At 40.1% G+C, this 14155-nt stretch overlaps 1 protein-coding gene across 1 annotated transcript in view; it reads left to right on the forward strand.

Annotated features, from left to right (window-relative positions):
- CUNH1orf87 (chromosome unknown C1orf87 homolog) overlaps positions 1-14155 on the forward strand; it is a 181965-nt gene that overhangs the window by 100402 nt on the left and 67408 nt on the right. Inside the window, 1 exon segment of the mRNA XM_013142761.1 lies at positions 8242-8337. Within this exon segment, the coding sequence (XP_012998215.1) occupies positions 8242-8337 (96 nt within the window).

The following is a 14155-nucleotide window of genomic DNA, read 5'->3' on the forward strand; positions in this document are numbered from 1 at the left end:
GCTGGTTTATTGAGAGATGGACACCTGACTGGTAACACTATGTGATAGACAGCTTCACAAATTGGATGACACTTGAGCTCATGGTCCAGGACAGAAGGAGGTCCACAAGAAAGCTTGTTGTTTTTCAGGCAAATGACAAAGAGATGCTGCAAAGGCACTGAGGACTCAACAAGGACAGTTTAAGGGACTCTGCAGGTGAATACAGATGCAGTTAATGAGAAAAAGAGTAGAAGAGTAGCAGGGGAAGTTGGAGGCGTCACAAGGGAAAACAATAAAGCATGCTAAAGATATAAATGCTGATAGCAGCAAATTCTTGCATGTGTCGAACATTCTTCTGAATACCTCTTAACTCATTTTATTCTCATGCTATGGTACATACTGATGTTATCCATGAAGAAACAAAGTCACAGAAAGACAAGTTAGCTTACTGGAAGTAACACCATTCTAAGAGCAAGCCAGACTTTGGATCCTGTTAAAGGTTGAATTTTGTGCTACCAATATTTACATACTATAGTCCTATCACTAATCCTCAGCATCTTAATGCACCTTTATATAGAAATAGAATGGTAGCAGAGTTCAGAGGAGGTGTTACTAGAATATCATGTATAAAAACCAAAAATTTGGTTATACAAGTTCACATTCTCACCTACAATGTAGAAGGGTTCATTTTCCCTGTAACCTCTCCAACATTCATTATTACTTGATTTCTTGCTGTTAACCATTCTGTCTGGAGTAATCTCACTATTGTTTTAATTTTCATTTCTTCAAGAGTCAGAGATGTTGAAAATTTTTATGTGAACTGGTGCAGCTATTATGGAAACTACTATGCAAATTCCTCAAAAGACCAAAAATGGAAATTCCATTCAACTCAGTTATTCTCTTTCTAGGTATCTTTCTGAAAGAGTTAAAGACATCATTTTACAGTGATTGTGTCACTGTGTGTCAACTTGAGAAGCCTAGAAGCTTAACCAAGGGATTCAGCAGCTCTACCTCCTGAGGTATAGAAGATAAGCCATTGCCATTCTAGGATATTGTTCATTATGTCAATCTGAGGTTAGAAATGTAAGTGATTCAGCAGGGGTCCAGGGTCCCTAGATTGTAACATCCTCATCCTGTGCAGGAGGAGGGCAAGTAGATGATGTGAGTGCTACATCCACCCTAGTGGAACAGTATGCATACAATAAAAGGCAAATGAGGAGGGATTGATTACTACTTCTTCCAGGGAGCTCCAGTCCTCACCTTCAGTTTGGACAATGTTTCCTGGCTTCTGGAACAGACTGTTTGGCTTCTTTCTAGGATTTTTCAGCCTTCATCATCATAGACACTTCAGTTTTCCATCACAGACTCATTGAGCTCCTGATGCAGACTTGCACGGGATACTGCAGTAAGCTCCAGCCCTTGGGCTGGACCCTTCAACCTGCAGTGTGCAGACATCCTCTGCATGCTCCCTCATCCAACTTTGTGGCTGACCATTGTAAGACAATCTTATAATTTCTTATGCATTTGTATATCTTATGTTATTTCTGTTTCTCTAGTAAACCCTAACTGATACACTATATTTATCACAGTTCAATTCGTAATAGTTAAATCTTGGAAGCAGTCCATATGACCATCAAGAGATGAATAGATAAAGAAAATGTGGTATTGGTGTACAATGGAGTACTACTCTGCCATAAAGAAAGGTAAACTTGAGTCACTTGCAGGAAAAATGGATTCCTTGAGACCATAATATTAAGTGAAATAAATCAGACACATAAGCCTAAATGTCACGTGTTTTCCCTTGTAAGAGAAATCAAAATTATAAATAAAGAGAAAAATAAAAGATAAATAATAGGAAATAGGGAGATGGATCTTTTTCAAAAGGGAAAGGGACCAAGAGATGAAGAAACAAGGGACAGAGAGGAAAGGAAAGGGATAGAAAAAGAGTTAAGACATGATGTCAACTCCTGTGATGAATGTAATCATTATGTACTGCAAACATACTTTAATAAGGAAATAAAACTTTAAAAAATCCAGGAAATGAGGCCAGGGATATAGCTCAGCAGCACAGTGCTTGCATGGTAAGCTCAAGTCCTGAGTTTGATTCCCTGTTTTAAAAAAATCCAAGAAATTTTGTCACAGACCTGCACGGGAGAGCTTCATGTGAGTATGAAGTTAAAGATGTGCAAGGCAAGTTTACCATTCACCTTTCCTATTGCTTGATGCAGCTCCTGGTATGCACAGTTTATGGGAGAAAAGGTCTTATTTGGCTCACATTTGGGGGAATTCAGCCTACTCTTGACTAGCTTCAAGGCAGGAGCATCATAGCAGAAGTGTGCATTGGACCAAAACTACTTAGTTTGTGGAGGCTGGAGACAGGGTAGGTGAAGGGTCCCAGAAAGGAAGGGTGAGGAACCAGGCATTGTACCCAGGGCCACCCTTTATCACTTCCAGACACACCAGTAGTAGTGTGCTCTACTAACCTAGGTGTTTCCTGATCCAATGAAGGTAACCCACCAGGATGAACTGTCACAATGAGTAGCACTAAAATTTCTGGCAAACTTCAAAGCCTTGAAATAGATTCTCTCTCAACATTCTCTGAAGGAGTCCACCCTGCCAACACCTGATTTGAGGTTTCCAGCACCCAGAATGGTGAAACAAACATTTTTGTATTTTATTTACCCATTTATGACAGCTTGGAATGGAAGTCCTAGGAAAAACTACCACAGAGTATGAAGTTGGTTCATCTGATGAATATGCATGGTCTTGTACAATACCCAGTGTTGTTTTCCCAGAGCCATTGGAGTGTTTTAAATTGGAGAGGAGCTTGGCCATGTTTGTATTCTGGCCTTAATCCAATCTGTACTCACTTGTCTGTTCACCTGCATCACATATTTTTTGCAAAGGTCAACTTGAGTCTTGCCTGTCTCTTGGAGGAGGAACCCAGTGCATACCCTACTGTTCTTCACAATGATGCCTTACAGCAGTATGAGAATACCTTCTATCCAGACAGGGGCTTCACTATAGAATGCCTCATTTTTAATCTGTCATTAAACTGTTCAAAGGAATAACTCTTTATTCCTTTCTGCTTATAAACTCGTTCTACTTTGACTTATGTGGACAAAAACAAAACACTGGAGTCTATTCTTTGCTCTCTTTCTTTCTCTGATGGTAAATGTAAAGTCATGCAGTTTTAGAAGGAAGTAGCTAGGGTCCCCTTATTGCAGTTATTCATCTTTCTTTGGGAGAAAAGAGAAAGCACTGACTTTAGTGGATGGAAATGTTTCTGTGGAATTTTTCTCTGGTGACTCGTAATCTAAAGCTGTTGAGTCCAAGGAAGGCAGTTTTAACCACAGTATTTAATCTTACAGGGACATTTATTGCAAAGCTTTTTGTTTGGCCTTGTTTAATATAAACCACCAGAGGGATGTTTCTTGGTTATGTCATTTCATAAAGCAGAGTGTGAAATGAAAATTCCGGGAAAGGCTCCTTCTTACAACTTCTATCATAGACTGAACACTGGAAGAGAACTTTGGAGTCTTAAAACAGCATCAATAAAGTGTGAATGTTCATAATAATTGCAGTGACAATGGGTAACCAGCATTCACAGATGAATTGTGTATTTTGGGCTGCAAAGGTCATGTTCTATTACATTCTGGATCTTCCCAGCTACTTTTCCCAGAGCACAGTACCTTTCCTAAGTCTGATTCCTCATCTAAAATGGGGTTGCAACTAAAAAGTTGTAGTTTTACTACATGAACCTTTTTACTACATGAAGCTGTTTTGAGGATTACATAGGATGTTGAAAGGAAGTTCTTAGCAGTGTGTGACATATAATAAATATCCACTAGATGTTAGCTGCTTTTGCTGTAAGCAAAAATTCATTATGAGCCTACTATTTGTTAGGGACTCTGAGTACCTGACCTCCAACCTTGATTAAATCTTATAGGGAAAGAACTATTGGTCTCCACTTTATAGATAGAAAAATTCAATTACATTTTCAAGGTAATCTGTTTGGAAGTGGCAGAGCAGAGATTCATTTTGGTCTAAAAATATATTGAGTGTTTCCTGACTATCATCAGACTGATAGAACTGTCCAATGGTCTTTTTCAATGTCACTGATTCAAGTTAACATTTGTGAGACCTGGAAATCCAAGATAAAGTCGAAGGTAGTCTACTCAAATAACTGAGTTAATGAAAATCGATATTCTTTCTTTTAAAATTCATCACAAAGTTTACAGTGAAACTCAAAGTGTCAGTCAATTAGCTGTGTCTCATATGTAAACTTGAACAAGTTTAAGTCTCTGTATGACTCAGGTTCCCAGTAAAGATCAAGCAGGTACACCTCAAATGTTTTCAGAGAGAGGGAAATGAACTGTTTCTGTAGCTGAGTGTTGTAGGGTCAAATTCCAGTCATGGGGGACTAGTCTCCTTGTTTTCCTGTCCTTCCCATGCTGGCTGTTTCCACTCTGCCCACCTTGGTCAGCTGGTTGGCCTCTCCCTCTCCTCTGAGAGAAAGACAGAAAGCATGGGTGCAGAGATTTGCCAGAATCTCAACACCAGTCCTCATGGGCTTGACCAGCAGAAAGAGGACCTTGCTTTCCTCTAGTGTCTGCATGTGGCTCATGATAAGAACCAGTCTTCTTAAGTCACAGGTGAGTGGAATGAAGGGCTGGCAGCCCTCACAGAGACCCCTTGGAGCAGAAAGAAAGGGCTCCACTCCCAGAAATACACAAAGAAAATTCACCATGGTGACCAAGCACCACTGAATACTCTTTCCAGAAAGAAGCTATGAAGTTTGATTTTTGTTCTGTTCTCCTTCATTTATTTAGTTAAAAGAAATAGAGTCCTTACTTTAGTCTAGCTATAGTTCTGAATATTTAAGAAAAGTGGAAGAAATAAGAGTCCAGAATAGTGCAACTTTACTCTTCCATAGCATTGTTATAAAGGACTGACACACATTTGGTGACTGTTACACTTCTGGTATCCACGTGTCCCAAAACAATTTCACCGGGCTGCATCCAGAAGATCAACAGGAGCGGTTCTTTATGGAGACTCCAGAAGAGAATCCATTTCCTTGCCTCTCCTAGATTTTGGAGATCTCTGCATTCTTTAGTTTTTTACTTCTTCATCAAAGCATGCACACCCTTCCTTCCACTACCTCTCTTAGAAGGACACTTGTGATAATCCAGGGTAGTCCCCAATCTCACAATACTTAGTTAACTCACATTTTAAAAGTTAGTGTTCCTGAAAGGTGGCATTCCTAGGCTCAGGGAGTAGGACAAGGACATCTTGGGGACCATTATTCAGCTTCCCACAAGCTTGACCTCGGAAGGCATGATAGCCAAACTAAGCACATAGCCACCTTCTTGGCAAAACAGGCAGGTTCCCTAAGAGAAAACCACAAATTGTACAGAGGATGAAGAAATCATACTCAGTATCTGAAATCTAGTTTGCTTCTTGACAGATAATGATAACAGCAAACATTTATTTTTCTCATGTATCAGGCATTGTCATACATGCTTGATTTCTATAGCTCAATCTTCATTATTAATAATCCACATTGGGTAAAAGAGGAGACTAAAGCACAAAAATGCAAATCAACTTGACCAAGATCATATGAACACCCAGAGCAGAACTTGAGCTAGAGGTGTTTGATCCCTAGGGTACCCTCTCCATCTTCTGAGACAGAACTGAGAGCACAAATAAGCAGGCTGATACAAAACAGAAGCAAAAGGGTATTGCAGATGCAAGAAAGAGTGAGTGAGCAAAGCCGAGGCAGGGAGATGAAGGCAGTCAGGTCAGGAGTAGGTCAGGCTGAGTGGAGAAATCATGAGAGATCAGGACAGAAGGTAGGAGGTCTTGACACCATGGACCTTCTCCACTGTGGCTGAACCCCTCAACACGTGATTGGAGGAGGGGTTGAGGCAAGGCTAGGCCCTGCATAAATTAGTCTTACAGCCCTGAGGAGTAGGATGGCTGCCTCTCGCCTTTGTGCCTTGTAGCTCTGTACATAGCAGAAGGAGTCTTTTTCCACCCTATGGACAGTGAGCCCAGGGCAGCTTTGTGTATCTCTCTGGCTGTAGATGCTGGTAGAGGGTGCAGGAAACTACAAAACTCACCACCACTAGAGGGCAGGGGCAGGGACAATGCTGGACTCAGATCCCCTGGAACAACACTACAGAGTCAGCTGGAAAAAGCTTTGCCCACAGCGCCACCATTTCTAATGTCATGGAAACTCCCCATGCATCTGGAACATATAGATCTACCCTAGAATCCTAGCTCTGCTGCTTGCTGCCATAAGCCTCTGGTAGCATCTCAACAGCCCAGCCTCATTTTCCTTGTTCTTTAAAGCAGAAATCAAATTATTTTATTGACACATGTTAACTTGCAAGGTGACTCAGATGAGGGCTCTGGCACCAAGATGGCACCCAGTGCTCTTATTAACCTTAGATTCTTGTTTAATTTTGTCACCAATTCACATTTAGGATCTTGTGGTATTCTGCCTCCCTTTATAGTTGAGGAAACTGAATCTCAGGGAAAAGAAGGGATTTACCCAAAACCAGCCAATCAAGAAACAGGAATTAGAACCTGAAAGCTAAGAAAGTTGGTTGTGTCTAAATTTCATGGAAAGAATAAAGCCCAGGGGTCATGTGAGCCCCAGGTATGCCTGGCTCCCAGAACAGCTCCAGTCCTCCAGGAAGCTAACCAGCGCTGGCTGACACTGGATCCGCACCGCTCACACTTGCCTGTACCTCCTGCCCTTCTGTAACCCTACACGCCTGAATCTCCCCATATCCCACTGTGATCCTGCCCCAGCCTGCACCCTCCCGTTAGGGAGGACATTGCCCCACCTGCTTTAGTGACAGCTATGATTGCAGGCCATCCTGGCTGTTCCTGGTCCCCGCTCAGGCTGCAGAAGGCAATCCCATACCACCTGAACCTGCTCTGACCTGGGAAGTCCCAGTGCTGGGAGCCCCTTCTGGGAGGGAAGGGACTTGGCACAACTGATTCTGGGTCGGAACTGTCTACACAAGGTCCAAGAGGCTGCAGGTTAGGTGAGAGCTGGCCTTCCACCAGGAGAAATTGGTCTTGCAAAGAGGGAGCCCTTGTGTAGCTGCCAGCCAGGCCCCTGGACAGCCCTGGGCCCTGATGCTGTGTGACCCTGTGCAACAACACACATTCTCTGGGCCTTGGTTTCTCAATCTGTAATGCCAGCATGGTATGTGGGTTAGAGACTTCAAGGATCTAATGAGAATGGTCATCTGAGGCCAGACTTGCAGCACCCCCTGGTTACCATACCTCTCTACATCCCTGCACTCATCTGACAAGGGTCTCTGCTTGAGTCTCAGATCAACTGCACCTGCAGCAGACAATGAACGTAAGCCCCATTCCCTCCGTATAGTACTCTTTCAAGCACCATGCCTCGCATTCACCTTCCACCCTCAGAACAGAACTGGACTGCCCAAATTTCAGGATGGGAAAGGCACCTCAGCACAGAGCATGGATTCTACTGTCTGACTCTGGCGTACTTCTCCTAATTAGCTCTCCTAATTAATGCACAATTGATGTTGCCTTGAATGAGTTACATAGTGATGTTACCTTGACTATAAAAGAAGAGTGATGGTAGCAACTTTGAACCTCTTACAGCTTTTCTAGAGATGTTAAGTGAGACAATATAGGTATGAGTTGGCATGATTGCACTCCTGCTTGTTAGATTCCTGGCTTGCTCAAGTTAAATTGGTTAACCGGAGAAAAGCATGTAAATGTATTTAATACACATTTTCTATGGCACTGAACCCCTTTAAGTAAATAAATGCCCAGAAATGCAGTTAGAATTAGTTACTTAGATTGTGAACAAGACAAGGAATAATAAGTTGTGATGAAGCAACTAAATTGAAGTTTAAATCCCTAATTGTTTTAACTAGTTATTTTAATAGTGCCAAACTATTTCAGTCTCAGTTTCTCCTCTTTGAGGATAAGACTGTTGCAGTTTTCACATGAGAATTTCATCTTCTGCTTTTTAGAAAACAGCACAGACATCACAGTGACATTTGTGCAATGCCTGTTTTCCCGGTGCCTCTAACTTGGGGGTCAGAGGGATTTGCTTTGGCTCCTTCCTAGGAAAGGCAGCAGTTCTGGTATTGTTATTCTTGTTATTGACAAGGAGGTGGCAGTAGATAAGTGGAAAAACAAAAGGAGTTGTTTGTTTATTCCACCTGTACAGATCTGAAGGGACTTTGCAAAGAATCATATCCCCAGGTCAGAAGATGCTCATGGATCAGATGCAATGCCTGAAAGCACAGTGAAAATCATTGGAAGTGGACACTTTCACTACTTTGTAGAGAAGCCAAAGAAGTGAGGGTTTTTTTCTGAAAAATACAGTATCTGTCTTTCTTAGATGGCAAGAAAATTGCTTGTTTTAACCCAATAATTGACATTTTAAATATACTATCCATAGAAAATTAAGTCATTAAGATGTAACAATAGAAGGAAAACAGCATTGCAATTTTCATATGCACTGTTTTCTGGGTATTTTTTCATCTTTATAATTCCCCATGCTCCTTAATTTCTTGGGCCAATTTTCCAAATAGATGGGAAATACCAGCCTTATGACATTTGTAAATGGAATATTGTTGTTTCTCTTCATCAGGTTTGTAATCGACCACATGCAGTAATTTGGGGGGAGTTAGTCATTTTTAAATTGAAGGAGGATTATTAATGAATCACAAGTTGTGAAATTCTTACTTATTGTTACTCCCAATCAATACTCCTCTAAGCAGGGATTTCACCAAGTGAAGCTAGTGTGCCCTCTTCCCTTCCAACCTCATAACAGACACATTTAAGAAAGGTCACATATTTCTAAAGTTCATCAGATGCTGAGCAAAGAAAGGAACGACAAGTTCTTTCTTATATTTTGATAATTCACAGGTCTTTCTTGCACCAGACCTGCCTTTCCTACAGAAGGCATTCTTTAAGTAGCAACTAGTCTTTCCCTCCTAGGATTATTTTCTCAGCTCTTTTCTCTGTGTCAGAAACCTACAGACTAGATAAGTAGAACACAGAAAAGATACTACATCATTAAACATAGATAGAGAAAGCAGTGGTTACTGACAGAATTTTTGGCGCAGCTAGAAAGGTAAGAAGTATGAAATAAAAGTGGCTTTTATTTTAAGAATGTGGAAAGAGACTCCATGACCTCCGGGGTCTGGCATTCTCTCTGCCCGACACGTGGTGTGGGGCATACATGTAGCTTAGGTATGGGGTGGTGCCTATGGGGCATTACTGATGCACAGGTAGCCCATTGGAATTCATTTCGCTCCACAGGTAAATTGCCCAGGGACGGGAAGGTGACCTCAAGATAGAGCCTCTTGGTTCTGCCTGCCAACCTCCCACCGCTGCAGCTTCCCATCCAGGGCAAAATCCTTTCAGTTACAAAACCCAGCTGTCCTCAAAATCGCCCAGAGAACCCTTGAATGTTAGGGTCAAGGGGCCCACTCCAGATCACCTGAATCTCTGCCCTGAACACAAACAGCACAGTTCCACAGTGCCAGCTCCACAGAGGAAGTAGAAACACCAACTGCTCCATTCTTCCCAGCCACGATGGTCACCGCAGAGACACCCCAGTGTCAGTGGTGTCATCAAGAAAGTGGCAGCAAGGCAGCTGCTAATGCTGGCACTTGAGGACCTGCATAGCTGAGCTGAATCTGGACCCTGGTGCTCTTTCTTCCTGGTCTCTGGATCTGAGAAAGTGGGTTAGCATCTCTGGTCTCTGGTTGAACATCTGTAGTATAGCAATAGAACAGCACCTCACTAGTAAGACTGTTAAATGAGGAGTGAAGGTTAAATGAGTAAAAGCACGCAGAGTGCCTTTCCAGTGCCTGTGATGGGCGGTATGCTCAGTAGCTAAAGCAGCCTGTCCTTTTATGGCTATCAAACATTTACTGAAAGCCAAATGGATTCCTATGACATGCTTTCCATTGCCTGTGTATTCTATGACCAAAATATAAGTGATCGGATTTGACAATAAAGAAACTAAGACACAGAGGATGTGAGTGGCCAGCAAGGAGACTAAATAGGCTTAGTTTAGAGCAAAGTAAATATGCTTCATTTAGACTCCAGGCTCGAATTTCCCTCTACCTGGAAAACAATGTTACAACTCTACTGCTACTGTTCCTTCCTTAAAGTTGTCTGCTTTGTCTCACTCTGGTCAAAAGCCCTCAATTTTTTCTAGGAGATCTAGCTCAATATATTTCTAAAAGGAAAGAGGGGAGAGGGCATTCCCTTCATCTTTCTGAAAAATGCCCTTCCTGCCTTTTGTCCCTCTATATTTCGAACTTCAGGAAACAGGAAATAGATTAAATCAGCAAATTAGTTGTGAAATGAAAGACACTTTCCATCTCTGTAAAAATAATATTTTTAAAAGTGTGAAGACAGGTGTTTTTGTTTGTTTCCTAAGACCTAGATGCTACTGTTGCTGAGATGACAGAGGACAATTACCAGGTTTTGCCAAAATAATCTTCCATGGTTCAAAAATAAATAATTGTCAGGTTTTTTGTTGCTGATGTAAGGAGAGAACTATCACTATTATGTTTCAAAATGTCTCTTCCAAAGTCCTTACGCCCTAAGCCTGTTCCTGAAAAGGTGTTGTCTTTGTGTTGAATTAGTTGAAATCATTAGTAAAAATCACTAGTAAATACCAAAGGTGAAGACTGAGAGAAAAGTTGCTTAAAGGAAAATATGAATTAAAAGACAATGTCAAATCAGTAACAGCTAGAAAAGCAAAAATTTTCTGGTACCAAGTTTGGTTGAGTTCCTATGTCAAACCTGAAGATTTACATAATAATGTTAGGGCTTGCTAGAGCTGTGTGACAAGGTTCCATACTAAGTAGCCTTGAACAGCAGCTATTGTCTCACATGCAGCCTGGAGATTCAGAATGCACCAACATGCCCTTCTCTCTGAGAGAGCCAGGGTCTGTTATCTATCTCAATCTTTCTTCTTGCTCTTGCCACTTCTTGGCGTGTGGCATCATAATGCTAAATTTCATGTGACTTTTTCCCTGTGTCTGCATCTATGTTTAAATTCTCCCTTTTTATGAGGACATCAATCCTTTGGACTAGATCTCACATACACACACTACTGTAGGACCTAATCTCAACTCATCATGTCTGCAGCAATTCTATTTACAGATAACATTATTTTCTGGGGTACACAGTTTATGACTCCAACAAAGGAATTTTGGTGAGGAAACAATCATCCTATAATATCAAACCTTTCATCTTACAGATGAGATGAGATAAATGCAGCTTCGATGGCCTTGAAGCCATTGAAGGGTCCAGGCCACGGATGAAGAACTGAGAGATGAGCCCAGGGCTTTTCCTCCCCCAATCCTGTACAACTGCTAACTTATGTAAGGAAAATGCTCAACATCTATTTTTCTTTTTTTTTAAATTTTATTTAAAAGGAAAAAGAGAAAAAACAAAACAAAACAAAGCAGTGTAAGGGTACAAGTAATACAGAACTACAAAAAAAAAAACAGTATGAAATCATCGGTTAATAGATTACATATTATCATCTTAGAGATAGTTGCTCAAATCACAGTATCAAAGCATACAAAGTGGACACTCAAACAGTGAGACTGCAAACAGTTGTGTTCAGTGATCCAACCAAAAACATTAATATGGTCAGCTATTTAACACCCCTAAACACACTTGCTGTTGTATCATTTAGAACTCTTTTTTTCCCTCTCTTTTTTAACAACAAAATTTACACATTTTGGCTTTTATTACTCCTTAGTTCTTATTACTTTTTGGGGGGGTGGTGGAATAAAGTCAAATATGGCAAAACAAAGCTGTCAGTCAAACCAAGGATAGACATAGCACATGATGTAAAACAGAGTACAAGGTCATCAACAATGGTTATCAACAATGTCTCTTGTTTCCTTAAAAAGAATTGTCTATCTCATTATATATTATAAAGTTGAACAAAACAGTAGAGAACAAGACCAATAAAACTTAAGCATTGTAAACATTACAGGACTTCCAAAGGAGACAATAGTCAAACCAGAATGGGCATCTTAGTGAATCTTACTGCCTTCAAAGTAGTTGCCTATACCCTCAAACTTGATACTATCATACAGAATGGAACAGAGTCTAATCAGTCAAAACAAGATAGTGGGAGTATTACAGGACTTCAAAACAAGTTAATAGGAAATCAAAAAAGTTACTATTATATACCCTGCTAATTTTTTTAATTTTTCCCCTTAATTAAAAAAAACATAAAAAAAACTAAATAATTTTTTAATGAATAAGGCAGAGATTGAGATAAAACAGGACATAACAATATAACAATACAGGTCAAAGCATGACTGTTTCAGCAAACTAGTGGTTCACCACCAAATAACCTGACTTAATAGTAGATACCATAGTGTCTGTCTTTTTCCTTGAAATATTTGAATAAAACTTCATATACTATAGCTTCAAGTATTTCCATATCAAGAAGCCCAGAATAAAGCCTTTCCAATTAATAAGTGAAAACTTTATAAGGCTTCAAGGCCACCTAATGGGGAATCATGATTACCACATATTTTTATATCTTTGAATCATTACTTACATTAGGGAAACTATTCAGTATTCATACATGCGGGATTGATTTATTTCACTTATGAGTATGGTCTCAAGCTGCGCCCATTTATTGATAAATATCTCAATGTGATCCTTCCTTATAGCTGAATAATACTCCATTGTATAGAAATACCACAACTTTTTTATCCATTCCTCAGTTGATGGACACTTGGGTTGTTTCCAAGATCTGGTGATTACAAATTGTGCTGCTATAAACATAGGTGCACATATATCACTGTGGTATGATGCTTTCAGTTCTTCTGGGAATATGCCTAGAAGTGGAATAGCTGGAATAAATGGGACTTCCAATCGCAGCTTTTTGAGAAATCTCCAGACTGACCTCCACAAAGGCTGCACCAGTCTACACTCCCACCAACAGTGTAGGAGAGTTCCTTTTTACCCACAGCCTCTCCAGCATTTGTTGTTGTTGGTTTTCTTGATCCTGGCCATTCTTTCAGGAGTGAGATGATATCTCAGTGTCATTTTAATTTGCATTTCTCTAATGACTAATGATGATGAACATTTTTTCATGTATTTATTTGCCATTTGCATTTCTTCATCTGAGAAGTGTGTATTCATCTCAGATGCCCATTTTTGGATTGGATCTTTGAATTTTGGGGGTCTGAGTTTTTTTTAATTCTTTATATGTTTTAGACAAGAGTCCCTTGTCTGAGAGAGAGTTCACTAAAATCTTTTCCCAGTTTGTGGGTTTTCCTTTTACTATGCTGGAGATTTCTTTTGACATGCAGAAACTTCTTAATAAGAAGTGGTCCCAGCTATTGATTCTGGGAAGTATTTCCCGTGCGATTTGAGTCCTGTTCATGAATTCTCTACCTACTCCTATGTCTTCAAGGTTTCTACCCAATTTGTCTTCCAATAGATTTAGTGTTTCTGTTTTAATATTCAGATCTTTGACCCATTTAGATTTTAATTTAGTACATGGTGATAGACATGGGTCTAGCTTTAGTTTTCGGCAAATGGAGAACCAGTTTTTCCAGCACCATTTATTAAAGAGACTCTCATTCTTCCAGGGAACCTGCTTGGCTCCTTTATCAAAGATAAGGTGATTGAGTGTGTTTGTAGTTGTGGTTGTATCTTCTAATCTATTCCATTGATCTTCGGCTCTGTTTTGATTCCAATACCATGTTGATTTTACTACTGTTGCTTTGTAGTATAACTTCAAGTCAGGGATTGTGATGCCTCCTGCTTTGTCTTTGCTGCTTAGAATTGCCTTTGCTATTCTAGGTCTCTTCTGGTTCCAGATGAAATTTAGGAGTGATTTCTCTAGATCTAGATGAGGTATGTTGATGGTATTTTTATTGAGATTGCATTGAATCTGTGTAACAGTTTTGGGAGAATGGCCATTTTCACAATGTTTGTTCTTCCTATCCATGAGCAAGGGATGTCTTTCCATTTTCTGAGATCATCTTCAATTTCTTTTTTCAGTGTATTATAATTTTCACTGTATAAATCTTTCACTTCTTTTGTAAGAGTAATTTCTAAATATTTCATTTTTTTGCTTGCTAATGTGAAGAGTGCAGTTTCTCTTATT

This window comes from Cavia porcellus, unplaced genomic scaffold (genome assembly GCF_034190915.1).
Source record: "Cavia porcellus strain 051 isolate PalLab524CR breed Dunkin Hartley unplaced genomic scaffold, mCavPor4.1 scaffold_1, whole genome shotgun sequence".
NCBI lineage: Eukaryota > Metazoa > Chordata > Mammalia > Rodentia > Caviidae > Cavia > Cavia porcellus.